This window comes from Hetaerina americana, unplaced genomic scaffold (genome assembly GCF_022747635.1).
Source record: "Hetaerina americana unplaced genomic scaffold, ioHetAmer1.1.p SCAF_6, whole genome shotgun sequence".
NCBI lineage: Eukaryota > Metazoa > Arthropoda > Insecta > Odonata > Calopterygidae > Hetaerina > Hetaerina americana.
Window position 1 is genome coordinate 13,728,371 of NW_027287205.1, and position 14,726 is coordinate 13,743,096.

Sequence of the window (14,726 nt, forward strand, 5' to 3'; positions counted from 1 at the left end):
TTCTCCAAAATATTATTTCCAACGCAAAATGTAATTTTTTATTAAGGTATTTGACCATGGTAACAATACGTATCAAGAAAAAAATGTAGCGGAATGAAAGTTTAATAAGATTCAATGTATTTTCTACGAGGAAAACTAAAGCCACGTTTTGATTTCTTTAATGCTGAATGATTTAATGTAAGTATATGACCATGAAAAATGCGGAAAGTAGTCCTCCTTAAAGCTAAGGTTTGCATTAATATTATATAAGAAATATTTATAATAATAATAATGAAGTTCGTTTTTTGTTGGAATGGCCTCATTTATCTTATTGGAAAATTCCCGATTACCAACTTTTAAAAAATCCCCGGTAGTTTAAAACCTACGCTCTTTAATTTCCGTTATTCAATTGTTCTAAAGATAATCGAAATTGATAGAGAAATTATTATTTCTTAAATACTCCAAGTTTGAGTTATTATCTTCGTATCAAGGATTTAAAAATAATAAATGAATAATCATTATTTTTTTGGTGTCAATTATTTCTCTGTTGTAGAGCTCTAAGTCAATATTTTACCACACCTGCTGACGTAACTAGTCAGAAGAGAGAACATGGCGCAAGAATCGCAGGACATTCGTTAAAGTTTACTTTGTGTACAGGCAATCCTGTTTGGGGATTTGTTATATTCAATTATATATTTTTATAAAACATTCTTTTGCAAATTATTCAAAGTGATCACTCTGGCAAAATGAGTGTTGACGCTTATGGCCCGAGTTCTCAAACGTTAACATTTTTGGATACGGAAGAAGGAGATTTAATCGGCGCTGATACGCAAGGCTCTGAATTTGACTTCACGGATTTTACACTTCCCTCACAAAGTCAAACCCAAGCATCTCAGTTGGACGTAGGACAAAGCCATCCACCGCAGGTTCAGGTAAGATATAAATGAATCGGTTTTAATCCTAAGCGACAGTTTGTAATAGTAGTGCGTCAACGTGGTTGCTTCGCAGTTCGACAACATACATCCTGTCGTTTGAATTCATCCCGGGTGGTCTTAGGCTTATAGTCGTACTACGATTTTTTGAGCAATCTTCATGCGTCTTTCATTGTGCTGTCTCATTGAATAGGTAAATGGTGATATTGGGAAAAATGGTTTGGATGCTGATGTTGCCGCCACGACACAAACATTGCGTGAATTGCAATTTGAGGAGGATGAGGAAGAGGCATATTACACCAAGGTAACCTGACTATTATTTGTTATTACGTTCATTTAATATTTCGATACATTAATTTACTAAGCAGAAATGCCAATTGGGGGTTGTCATTAATATCTCTCTATATGTAAGTGGTGCATGTTAAATAATCACCATGGTAGTTCTGGCAGTTTCTGTCATTACATTAGAAGTGAGTAGTTACTTAAGATAAAATATATTCAAATAAATGCGAGAAATATCTTGGATGTGTTGCAAGTATTGACGAGGCCTTGTTATAAATCTGTTAGTTTTTCCTTAAATCCATTTCTCATAAATAATTAATTGTATGCATTTTATTGAGTTCTTTTACCAATTAAATATTTCGAGATATGTGCGGGTTGAATGTAGCTATAAACGGATTTAAATTTTTTTCTTCAAGATACTGTAGTTAAGTTTGAAGCCGCCAATTTTCAATATGCTTTTAAAAACTACCTAAAATATGAAAGTTATACCAATATGTGGATACTCATTGTAACATTGCTATAATCTGAAACTTCGAATATTTCTGCCATTGTTGACGTTTTATTTAATGACCAAATTACTTACCATTCATTATGAAATTTAAATAAATTCATTGTTTAACATTTTAAATAGTTATGCGATGCTTGCGGTTATTTTGCGGGAATACGTAAATAAATGCTCCTGTATTTTGGTCACCCAGTAATTACATTATTTATGGTCATTTTTTTAAATATTAGCCCTCTTTGCGATCTATTCTATGATTTCCAGTTTTTGTACTATTTTTGCATAAGTTAATTTGAGGAATTCTTGTTTTGAAGGATTTGCCAGAGTTTGCATGTAAATACTGTGGTATACATGACCCCAGCTGTGTGGTGATGTGCAACATTTGCAAGAAGTGGTTCTGCAATGGAAGAGGGAACACCTCAGGATCACACATTATAAATCATTTAGTTCGAGCAAAGCATAAGGTAGGAGGGCTCTGTTATATTTTGGATGTAACGTTCAAATTAAATGCATGCCATGTACACCAAGTTTCATTCATTTTGGACATGGTTTAATAGCATTTGGTATTAATTATACAGGTCGGTGGAAATATAATGTTTGTTCACAATAATATTGTCAAATTGTTTCCGGAGTATTGAATCCTTTTCAAGTCCCATGTGGGAAAGCAGTTTGACTAGCATCTATTGTTAGATGTAAGTGAAACAATTTGAAGTGGTGAAAGGAAAATTGTAGATAACTTATTATTAGTATCTGTAGTGTGCTATTTAAGGTTGCCTCCGGTTGTACACTCAGATGATCACTTAGTTAAACACAAATTATGCACATATAGAATATTTCACAACAAACTTTGAGGGGACTTATTTCATTGGGCTTATTTGTAAGATGGGAATTAATGACTGTTGTGTTGAAATTGAACAGAAAAATTTCGTAGCAATTGATTTCATTTTTTCTCTGGCTAAGTTAGAAAAAAAATGAAGGTGCTATAAAGTAAATTTTTTGTATTTCTAAAATTCATCAATTTTGGTTTTTTCATGCTAGACTTTGATGGATATAAATGCAAAGAAAAACACGTGGGCTCTTCCACTCTTCTGTATTTTGTTTTTCAAACCTCTAATGAGTTCCTGAAACAGTCATATTTGTCTACCTTCCAAGGACTCGATTCTCAAATACATCTAATTGACCCTGGCTTGATATCTTAAACTGCTCTGACTTTGATGAATGTGATTAGCAGGTTCTCTAAACGGAAAGAGATGTAAAACTATCAATAATAAGGCATGTAATTTGTCATTATAGCTGGTAGGTATTCAAAAAGTAGATTCTTCTCTCTCATTTCTCCACCCAAGTTATGCTAATTCGCAGTAATGCAACTTTGTGCTGTGTATTACTTGTTGGTTGAAGGTTATATCATGCAAATGGATAATTAATATGCTCTCTCATCTTTTAAATTTGTAGAAATTCCTTTCATATCACTTTAATCTTAAGCTTATCAGTTATTCTCAGTTATTGTAGCTATTTTGTTTGCACCTTTGTGCTTAAGTTTTATTTCTTGATCAAAATTAAAATGATGGGGTTAACTAAATGTAAAGGTGGGCTTGATCAAAACCAAATGAAATCTCAATGCCTCTGAATTTTAAAGTGAATGTGAGATCCATTCATTTACTGGAGAGTGTAGTACCTTTTTTTAATGCTGTTAGAAGAATCTACTATGAGTGGGTTTTAGTGCAGGTTGTCCAAAGTCATACCTTTACTGGCTGTTGAATTGAAAAATATTCTCCTCAAATACACCCGAGTTTAGTCACTAATTTCAAAAGTATTTATTTGGCAATTTTGTTATAAAATTCTTGATATTTTAGGTGCTAGGTATATTTAATAGCATAATAATTAAAAATATTCTTGAGTGGTCAACTGGTATGCAATTATAGTGAGGAACTTCCATGAATGCAGCTAGTGAAGGATTTTATTAGGTTTGGAAAAGCAGGGCTGCCATCCTTTTAAAAACTAAGATAAATTAAAAAAATTTTGGCATGGATTCCCTTGAAAAGATTGGTTTTTGAATTCAAAGTTACTGTAGAAAGTCATTATTTTTTACTTTTACTGTTTTATGTGTATGTGCATTGTGAGCTGAGTATATATAGGTAGGTGGTGTAACAGGAACTATGTCGTTTTTTGTGTCGATTTTGAAGTCAGTGACAGATAAAAATTTGTATATTGGAAGCAGAAAATGTTGCCCTGATTGTACTGCAAGAACAAGTAATTGTGCACATTTTAAAGGAAATTTGGACTGGAAAGTAAACTTACTGCAATATCTAAATCTGTGACTTACTGATTGCCCAGACTCCTTGCCAGGTTCCCAAGACAACAGTACTTAATTCACACTTTTTTGGTTAAAGGTCCCATGCCTTAAACTATACTCTACTCTTACCAAATTTCTACCTCTGCCTTAAATCATCAGTGTGTTGAGTCAGCTGGCATTCTGAAGTACTGGAGACAGCACCCAGCGTAGTGGTGCAAAATTGATAACTGAGGCAGGTGTAAAATTTAAGTAATGTTATTCAAAGTGGATAATTCTTCCACAGATACCTCATTTTCACTAGGTGAAGTGTACAGGTGGTTCCATAGACTCCTGAAGTCCTAATTATTTAATGGCATAATTAAAATTGAGTTGACTTGCAACTAAGAAAATGTGATTACGTGCTCTAATGGTATTCCCTGTGCTATCATTTTACTTTGTGGGTTTTCGACCTGGTCACTTGACCATTTTCTCTTGTAAACTACTGAAGTATGCCTAATTTTTTAGGACAGGTGCCTTGTGTCTGTGCTCGCGTTGCTTTTCTTCATTTTACCCTATTTTCCTCACAATTTGCTGCTATTTTCCTTATTTCTCCATTTAATTCTGCTGTATTTGAATCACACAATTAACTGTTTTTTTACGACTTTTTGGCATATTTTGTAGAAAAGAAAAAGTTTTATTTCTTCATTCTTGAGCCAGAGTATGTGTCAATAAAGTTTGGCCAGATGATCTCTTTGTTTTACCAAGGTCAAATTTCTGTTGGAGAATTGGGAAGTTATTAGAGAGTCCAGAGTGCGTAAATTTTGTATTAAAATCACGAAGAGGACTGAATTTTTGGACAAGTCAGAAACATTCAGACAGTCAGTCCGGAGAACTTAATACCTTCTAGTTTTAGGACCAGTTAGCATTTTCTGTAGGCTATCATGAATGGAGACACTGGGATAAATCCAAAACCGATAAAGAAACAAACTTTGGCAATACTAGTGATGTGCACTAGTGATGGGAGTTGAGTCACTAAAAGTACATATTCCGATTCCAAGCATTAGGGTGGTAAATCAGGAAAAACATGCTCATCAGGAACATTGTAATATCAAGTTGGGAATGGAAATCTAGAAAATTAGTGTTAACTTTCTTAATGCATGCCAGAAAAAAAAGAATGCATATGTATTAGATTTGAAGTATTAAGCAGGTGAATTTGAATGTTCTTTGTACACGTTGAAAAATAAGAAATTCACTTGATTATTTCCTGACTAGATAGTGAGTGGTCTCTAAGCTACAAGGGCCATCCGGAAATTAGTAGCAGTTCTTGCCATATGGAGCATTTGCAATGCAAGTAGTCAATGCTCAATCTGAAATGTCTTCAGTTTGTCTGCTCCATTGGTGTGTGGTTTCTTAGTACTATCATTGGTTTCATTGTTTCTGTGAGTGTTTATCAATGTTTAAGGAAATTGAAAATTCTGTCAGTTGTGAAGTTAGAACTGTGATTAGATTTCTCAATGGAAGAAATGTGCTAACTGTCAATTAAAGATGGTTTATAGATACAATGTTATTGATTAGTCATCTGTTTGATGCTGGTGTCAAAGTCAACATCCTGAGGGAGAATGTTCATAATGGGTGTTTCTCAGTAACCGCTGTTCTCCACGACAATGCTGGGCCTCATGCTAAACACAGCAACGCATCCAAAAGTTAAAATGGGAAATTTTCAGCTTTCCAACCTGAAGCTTGAACTAGGCTCCTTCAGATTTTAATATCTCTGCAAAACTAAAGGACTTTTGGTTGAAACGAAATTTCACAGTGATAAGGACGGAAAGGACAGGTGACTATTTTTCTCAATGCACCGGTGGCCAAGGAATGCATGAAACTGAAATGTAAAAAAAAAATTTTCAAGGCAATTTTATTAGTTATTATTTTAATTCCAAAACTGGTGCTACTTTCTGGTCGACCCTCCTAGTAGTTTTCAAAGTATTCTACCAATTAAGCTAGGTTTTTGATGGATCCAGGAGCACTGATACTCCTAAAAACTACTGACCTCCCACATTATTACGTTGGATTCAGCCCGGAAAACAGAATTATCCATAAATTTTGTATTTTCTGTATCTCTTGTCCTGAATTCTAAATCTGATTCTATATTCGGTTATAAAGTTGTGGTAGACTTTTTTACTGATTGAAAAAACAGCCTTGAGAGAGATTTGATTAATAGAGGGTATAGTAATATAGGGCAATTTGAATGCTTGGTAGTAGTGCAGGACGCTATGATGGATGGCTGCACCTTATGCCCTTATTTTTGTTTGTCTGAGAGCATTTTGAGTGAGGATAAAATATTTGGATAATTTGAGAATTCTATAATATAATTTTTCCTCATCTGTAGGAATTTTTCCTCATCTTAAATGCAAAGATTTTATAAAAAGAGGCTTAATTTTGATATGGACTAACTGTAGTTGTTGCTTAAAATATTTACACTTCTAGTTAAATCTTAAAAAGTAAATTTAGTGTGTATAATAAATCAATAGTTTGCTCTTAATTATCCTTATAATCCTTAATAGACTTATGTCCATTATCTGGCATGTCTTTGTTGGATGAATGTCATATGAAGACGCACTCAGTTTTTATGTTCGTTAGGGTATAGAAAATTAAACCAATATTTTGATATTTTGTTTTTCCTAGAAAAATTAAGCCCTAAACATATTTTCAGTTTAAAAAGTAATGGACAACCTGGTTTAATGCAGAAGAAATAGAAATAATTAATTTGGTAGGTTATGATACCAGATTGATTTCAATAATACGGAATTGAGGAATAAGATATTGTTTTAATGAAGTATACTTTGGTTTTTCACTGGTTTGGGCGTTTCTTCATTCTTATTTGGTCCTGGATTCTCCTGATTGGTTCATGCCAATGTTCTATGTTTTTCTTTGCGTTCTTCATTAGGTGTCTACAGTAAAGGCTTCTATGATTGGCTCAGAGCATATCTTGGTCAGTTGATTCCATTATCCATGGAAGTGGCTCTGTGATTTTGGGTTGTCGAAAGAATTACATGGTCGTGATTGAGACTTTGCTGTTGCTTGACACTTCCTTAATCATGACCATGTAATATTTTTGGACATATCAGCATTACTGTTGCCTTAAAGGATACTGGGATTAATTGTTCATGGAAGCTGTCAAAATACTTGGAAAAATATATCAATAATGGCACCAGTTATGCCTTGACCCAGTCATGGCAGCACATGCCCTGCCTCAAGAAGAGTGGATCCAGTCCAACCAGTTGAAAGACCTAAACAGTAGTGTGTATAAATATGACAAATCTTTGCAGAAGCATTCTTGGATCACTTTAGATTTCCTTTTTCAAGCAAGTGATCAGCTCAAAATCACCTGCAAGTGTGCTGAGAGAAGTAAGAGTAGAACGTTGACAGTTTCCAGTTGGATGTGGTGGAAGGCATTCAATTTAAGAAATAGTACTTTTCTACAAAATAAAAGTTTTATTAAATCATGTACAAATGAGTCAGAGCGGCTTTCAAGTATGAAGCAGAGATCTTACAGGGTGCATTCTGATAGTAATGCAATTAAATTTCCCATGCCGCTCTTATTGGTTGGAGTGGGATTAAACCACTTTTAGTAGGTGGGGGGGGGGGGGGGAATGATAAGCTTTGCTGCAAAAGGGATCTCAGTGCTGTGTATGGTGGTGGAGAAGAAAAATGAGTAGAGGCCCAAGGACAGTAATTTGAAGAATTTTGTGTTTGTGCAAATCTTTTCAATAAATTACTTTAAAAAAATAATTGTATTACTTTTGGAATGCACTCTGTATACCTGAAGGTGATGTTCTCTACTGTCTGAATGTTTAATTGAAAAAAATTGCTATTCCATGCCTTGATATTATTTTCAAGGTTTTGTGTGCATAAATGTAACACAGATAATGGTCATTTATCTCCAAATAAATTGTGTTACCACCTGGCCTTAATTAATCTTATCATGTTTTTTCACCTGGACTTCTATGCTTTGTTATCTGTTACATACAGTTTAAAAGTAAGGCTAACCATGCCTCGTTTATTCTTGTACTCGCACCTTCATTTATTTTTTTTAATCTCTAAGTTGTTTGTTTTGATTTCGGGTTAGTTTGTAATTGCAGATTCTCCAATATAAAATGTTTATTTAGGTCACTTAAATTAATTTCACCCTCCCTGACTGTTGTATTTGGTATTTCTGCCAGTGAAAAACAGTTTTTTCTTTAGACTTAGGGTAAATATTTTTTGCCCTAGGTGATTCGAGGGTTGTCAATGCCTACAAAGATGCTTTATCACTGCCCATCATAGCCAAAGGTTTTAAGTGTTGTTATATCTGGTGACTGCCTCCTGTATGTAATCTCTCCTCTGCAGGTGTAGAAGTGTTCAGTCTACACAATACCATGGCAATGCTTTCCTCGCTTGCTTGAAGTGTAGAACTGCTACGGTACATTGCCCGCTACTGTTGTCTTGTGCAGGTCCCTCTCAAGGCATATACACAGGCATTCTTCTCATCTTTTTTAAATAATATGATATAATAATACTTTGTTCTTCCATATGTGTGTGGAAGACTGAAGTATTTTCTTTTCTGAAATAAATCACTTCCACAAAGTGATGCCTCAAACCATTCTATGATATAAGAAGTCTACTTGCTGGAGCCATTAATGTGGTGAAAGACTTAGTATCAGTAGAACGTTCCATCAATGCAAGTAATATACCTCATTGGTCCTCAAAACTGAATGAGCCATTTCAAGTGAAATATCTCCTTCAGGAGACAATTACTCAATAAATAATCTTATCCAATTCCAAATGTTGAATCATTTGTGTTGGGCTTTAAATTCAAAGATAGTTCTTAAATTCACATTCTGTGGTTGGTATGCAATACTTGCCTGTGCAAGATCTCACAAGAATCTATGTTTGAAGTTTGGTACTGCCATATGATTTCTGTGTACCACTTCCTTCCATCACCTGATTTGCTACTGTGGTTTAGGTGAATTAATCGAGGGAGGGAAGAAAATTTCTGGTATCTCTTTAGGCATATGGGGTAATGTGAAAATGCTTAGCCTTGTAATATGTTCTTACCAAGCCAAAATTTGCTATTTCTTGGAAAAGTTTTAGTCAGAATATTCATGTAACTTCTAAAACAATAAAGATTTTTTAAATGTGGGAAGTGATGTTGTTTTCACTTGCTGACATCGAAAAGAAAGTAGAGTTTGCAATTGATCTTGTTTCATCCCAAAAGTTTGTTAACTTTGCCCTGGAAAATCTCGTTAGTGATGATGTACAAAATAACTAAAGACGTCTGCCGTTTTACGCTGAAACAAAAATGAACAACTCAAAGATTGGTTTTGATGGGTTAGGCTAGAGAACATTAAACCCTATGCAGTGTGTGACATTCCCAGTACACTGGGATGTTAATCGGTTTGAAGAATGCCATGCAGCTCTTGGGGGTGTCATCCATAGGGTCACCTGGGCTGAGCACTACCCTCTGGGGTATGACTGGACACTCATATAGTGCAAAGTTCAGACTGGAAGAAATTTTTTCTTTGGATAAATATATTAAGAAATTTATGCATGTTTGAAATGTTTATTGTTTTAGCAGTAACTCTGTGAATAATATTCTGTTCATTTTTTATTATTTAGTGATGAATGATTTGAATTTGCCAAAATACTTAAAGCCATGAGACTATTTTTAGTGCATTATGCAATGTGAACGTGGGTCATGAAAAATACTCATTTCTAGTCAAATTGTTGTATTTATTTAAGATAGAGTAAGTTTCATGAAGTGTGCTGGTCACCATTTTCCTTCCCATTTCATCCTCTCTACTTTTGTGGTGTGCATTTTCCAAGCTGCCTGCTGCTCACTCACTCCTCCAGTTTGACACTTGTTGAATGTATGTTTGAGCATCACTTGGTGCTTTGCAGGAGGTGACCCTGCACAAGGACGGCCCCCTCGGTGAGACTGTCCTCGAGTGCTACTCATGTGGTGTGCGCAATGTGTTTGTGCTGGGCTTTATCCCTGCCAAGGCAGACTCAGTGGTGGTCCTCCTATGCCGTCAGCCGTGCGCAGCGCAGAACTCCCTGAAGGACATGAACTGGTCAGATTTTCATTATTTTGTCGCACAAGTGTGTTCAATATGTATTACATAAGTAGGCAAACAAGAACACCCAAAATATATAGATTGAGTATGTACTCAGGAAACCAGTATTTGTAGTTCGTGCACTTTGTCTTGGGAGAAAATATTGAACCATTATTTTGGAAAAAATTGTGCATCTCGTATGCCATGAAATGCAATTAGTTTTATTAGATCTAACATTAGTCAGCCCTTGGCTGGGGAGTGTTTTACTATTTATAGTTTGTGGCTTAAGATGCTTTGGTATTAAAAAGTTGCTTGTTATCTGATACAGCTAAGCCAAGTAACATCTTTTTCAATTTTATAAAAAAATATGTTTAAAGATAATTCAGGCTACTTATAGTATTTACTTAGGCCATCAAGTACACATTTCAAAATATTCATCGTAAAAGAATGACGTTTGTAGCAACAATCAAATGAATAGCTTATTTTTTTATATGAGTTGCATATGTATTTGAGCATTTTTGTCAGAATAGATTCATTGATTTAATCATTGCATTTATTTTGGGCAATTAGTTACGGTGAACCGTGCAATTAATACCACGAGATCAGCAGATGGTGTTCCTTAGGTCAATTATTCCTAATAACAAATATGAAGACTATCAATTTTCCACTTAATAAAGATTTATTTGCGACTAGTTTCGATGCACTTCATCATTTTCAAGTGAAGCCAACATGTCTCCGCATGCTGGGAGGGTTTGGAGGAGAGGTGAATGGGAAAAACCAAAGCCCTTTAGGATGAGGGAAAAAAGGTAAAAGTGGGGGGTGGACATTGATGGTTTTTAGAAGAAGAGGGAAAGGCAAAGGAATACGAAGAGTCCAATTGGTTGCAAGGAGAGTGTCTTTACCTCTTATCTGGGCTACTCATGGTGTCTATCGTCCCATCTCTCTACGGTGTGTGAGGAAGGAGGATGTCATCCTGTGGTGGTGGTGGTGTGGTCCATTGGCCGATTAGTATCTGACGTGTAACTCCTACATCGCTAAATACACTGGCCAAATGGGCAGAGACTTCAAAATAAGAGCCCTACAATTGTCTACGGAAAGGAGATGAATCTTCAGTGGTCACGAAACACATAATTGAAACCGATCACAAATGCAAGGTCAACCCCAAAATACTACACATCAAAGGGAAAGGGAAGAAACTAGATGTCCTAGAATGATCAGAAATAATTCAACACAAGCTCTAAAATGACCAGTTGTTAAATAACAATTTATTTTTGTCTCACTCCCCTTTACTTGCAATAACATTCAATTAATGCATCTCTCACCTGTCGCCACAAGAAACCTGTCTACCCCCTCCATCTTCCTGCCTCATCCCAACCCTCAAAACAGCATCATCTTGAAGACTAGCAATTGTACAACTGAGCTTAACCTTACAGAGTGTGTACCTTTTTTCTCCCTCCCCCCCACGGGCAGGCCCTTCCTCAAAACCTGCTATTCACTTTGCAGCTTAGTCCCAACCTGACCCAGGAGGACACCAACCTCCCATTCAATATAACCGCAGAGCAAATACTCTCTCGGCACCTGGGTGATCACCAACTAAAGAGACCCATTGACCAACAGACTCAAGCCGACACCCAAGGACAGCATCCTCCTTCCCAATGTTGGGAGGACGGAACGATAGACCCCATGAGGTAGCCAGATAAAAGGAAAAGACCGTCTCCTTGCCACCAACTCTTTGTACTCCTTTGTCTCTCCCTCTTCTTCTACTAACCATCATTGTCCACCCTCACTTTTACCTTTTTTCTCCCATCCTTCGGTTTTACCCATTCACCTCTCTCCCTACCCTTCCCAGCACAGGGAGACACCCTGGTTTCCCCACCCCATATATTTAATATATATGGGGTGGGGAAACCAGGATTTAATATTGGACTCTTTAAAGCGAGAGCTTCGCTTGAAAATTATGTGCATCGAAACTAGTTGGAAATAAATTTTTATTTAGTAGAAAGTTGTAATTGTCTTCGTCTCTGTTGTTATGGAACAGGTCTACTACATCACACCTGATTTTGAATTTGAAATTTGAATTATTTCCCACAAAAATGTTTCTCCTGCAAATAACTATGGTTTTAGTGTCTAAGAGGACAGAAGGTCATATGAAATAGTGAATGCAAAAAGTGGGTGCCAGAACTCATTATAACTTAATGAAACAATGTCATGTTATGAAATGGTTCATTCAGAATTGGCATGAATCATCCCATTGCTGCCGTAATTCCTCAAGGTCTGTTGTTTAATTTTGTTAAATCAATTTGATGCTGTGTCCTAGGATCAAAATAGCTTTTTGTAAGATTATATCAAGTTTATGTAAACTAATAATTGCATATTAATATGTTAGAAATTGCTTGGGACTGCTACTTCACTCGTATATAATAAAAATTTCCAAAATTTCATGATGCCTTAATCATGATTGTATTTATTTTTCGGAATAACTTTTTGCTTTGGCTAATTTAGATGACCAACAGGGTCTCCTTAATTTTTCCCTAGTGGCTGTCTCTTCTCTGATGCCACAACTGTATGTACTGTACGGTGATATCACTCATAACAGGAAAGGCCAGGATGCAAGGCAGAAGAGTGGACTCAAAGAAAGCTGTTCTTCACCTTTTGCAATTCTTCTCTTAATTTCTTTTGGTCCTTTTTTCATCTAAAACTTGTTCATTGAAGTAATTTCTTCCATCTGCTTTGAACCTTTTGCAATTCTTCTCTTAATTTCTTTTGGTCCTTTTTTCATCTAAAACTTGTTCATTGAAGTAATTTCTTCCATCTGCTTTGATGTATGCCCTATCACTTTTTAGTTTGTGTCATGATTTCATACAAATATAATTGAGGTGGAATCCAATTGATAAGGTGATGACCCAAGCACTTCCTGACTGGATTCTTACACCTTTGCAGGTGCTTCACTGGGAGACAGTCCCTTGGTGGACTGCTTTTCCATCTATTTATGGCTACATCGTTGCTTATGACTTATAATTATTTTAATTAAATCACTTAAAGAATTAAATTAACTCTCAGAGATTACTTCCTCAGTTTTCATGTCATTCTATTTTATCCCTAATATAGGGATCAAGAGCAGTGGAAGCCTTTGATAGCTGACCGTTGTTTTCTCTCATGGCTGGTCAAGCTTCCATCTGAACAAGAACAGCTCCGTGCAAGGCAGATATCAGCTCAGCAGATAAACAAGCTGGAAGAGCTGTGGAAGGACAATGTTGATGCAACATTCCAGGACCTGGAGAAGCCTGGTGTGGACGAGGAGCCACAACAAGTCCTCCTCAGGTAATTTTTGCAGTGCAAGCAGTTTGGGTGGATGCACTCCCATTCCAGTGTGCTTGAGGTTTAATTTTATAAATGCCTGGAGATTTGCTCATTAATCCTTGGTACACATGTGTCCTGAGTGTTGTGCAGTGTACGGTAATGTCTTGCATATTTTAGTTTTCTTGGAATTCACTATATTTGTAGAGAATTCTGGATCACCACTCTCCCAATTTATGCAAGCAATGGAATTTATTTGATGGCTGAGGCTGACAAGGAAACCTCAACTTTATTGGAACCATCAAATTCTTGAAGATATGTTGTTAGAGATTAAATTTATCCTATTACCCATTAATAAAAATAAGTTTTTACCAGAGGCAAGTAAGAATTTGAAAAATAATGTTTCAATTCTATCAAACCTTTAAACCAGCTTTAAAAAATTCTATGATGATTAACCAATAATCAACTCTCCGAAAGTTTTCATGTATTGGTGCAATCTGCTCCATGTAGGAAGGTTAAAATTGTATGCCTTTCTCTGACTGCATCTCTCGCTGCAGAAAAAATATAATATCTCTTGTCCTGAAATATATGGATAATTTTTGCGTATAATACACAACATTTTGCACTCAGGTTTTGCAGGTTGCAAATTCTGTCTTGTTGAAGGTAAAATTATGTCGTTAGGTTACCTTGAATTTCCTCTCAGTGCCATGGGAATTTTCTAAGGGTCACAACAATACTTTACAAATCGGTGTAACTTGTGCAGCTTTTTTCCCTGAAGTTGCTCTTTTATGGGTGAAGGTTGATTGTATATCTTTGTTGTTGGTAGCTGAAGATGAATAGGGGAAGTTAAATACTTCTTCTTACTCCTTGTCTCATCTACCTCCTGGGCAGGGCAAATGTTCTGAGAATGTCCACTTTCTAGCTTAAGATCAGCAAGGACTAGGTCCTACATATGCCAAATAGTTAAAAATTTTGAAATCATTGCCATGGCCCAGCTTGCAATAAGTCACAGCCATTTCAATGTCAAATGCTTAAAAACTAATTGTCATCTATCCATTTATACACTCTGCTAGCCACTGCCCTACACTGAGATAACTTAGGATAACATTTGAAATGGTTTTACCCCTCAAATGTTGATTCACAATTGAAGACCGTTGTACCTAGAAGTTTAGCCGTGCTCTACCAGTAGTAATGCAAGATTCTGGCATAATTAGCTTTTTTCCTACCGCATGGTATCTTATTTCTTCATTGTCTTTGAATAGTTTTAGTTTTTCACTCCCTGTCATCAAAGCCAGCTTTTTGCACCAATCCATTTTGGGAACAGTGCTGAACTTTTTGAAAGTGATCTCCTAGTGAATTTACAGCTTGTC

General features: G+C 35.9%; 1 protein-coding gene across 1 annotated transcript in view; it reads left to right on the forward strand.

Moving 5' to 3' along the window:
• Positions 1–587: 587 nt before the first annotated feature.
• The window catches only part of Upf1 (Upf1 RNA helicase), a 35,091-nt gene continuing 20,952 nt past the window's right edge, over positions 588–14,726 (forward strand). Inside the window, exons 1-5 of the mRNA XM_071594335.1 lie at positions 588–911; positions 1,105–1,215; positions 2,010–2,159; positions 9,905–10,077; positions 13,168–13,380. Of these exons, the coding sequence (XP_071450436.1) occupies positions 726–911; positions 1,105–1,215; positions 2,010–2,159; positions 9,905–10,077; positions 13,168–13,380 (833 nt within the window). The 5' untranslated portion in view covers positions 588–725. The remainder of the gene's footprint in view (positions 912–1,104; positions 1,216–2,009; positions 2,160–9,904; positions 10,078–13,167; positions 13,381–14,726) is intronic.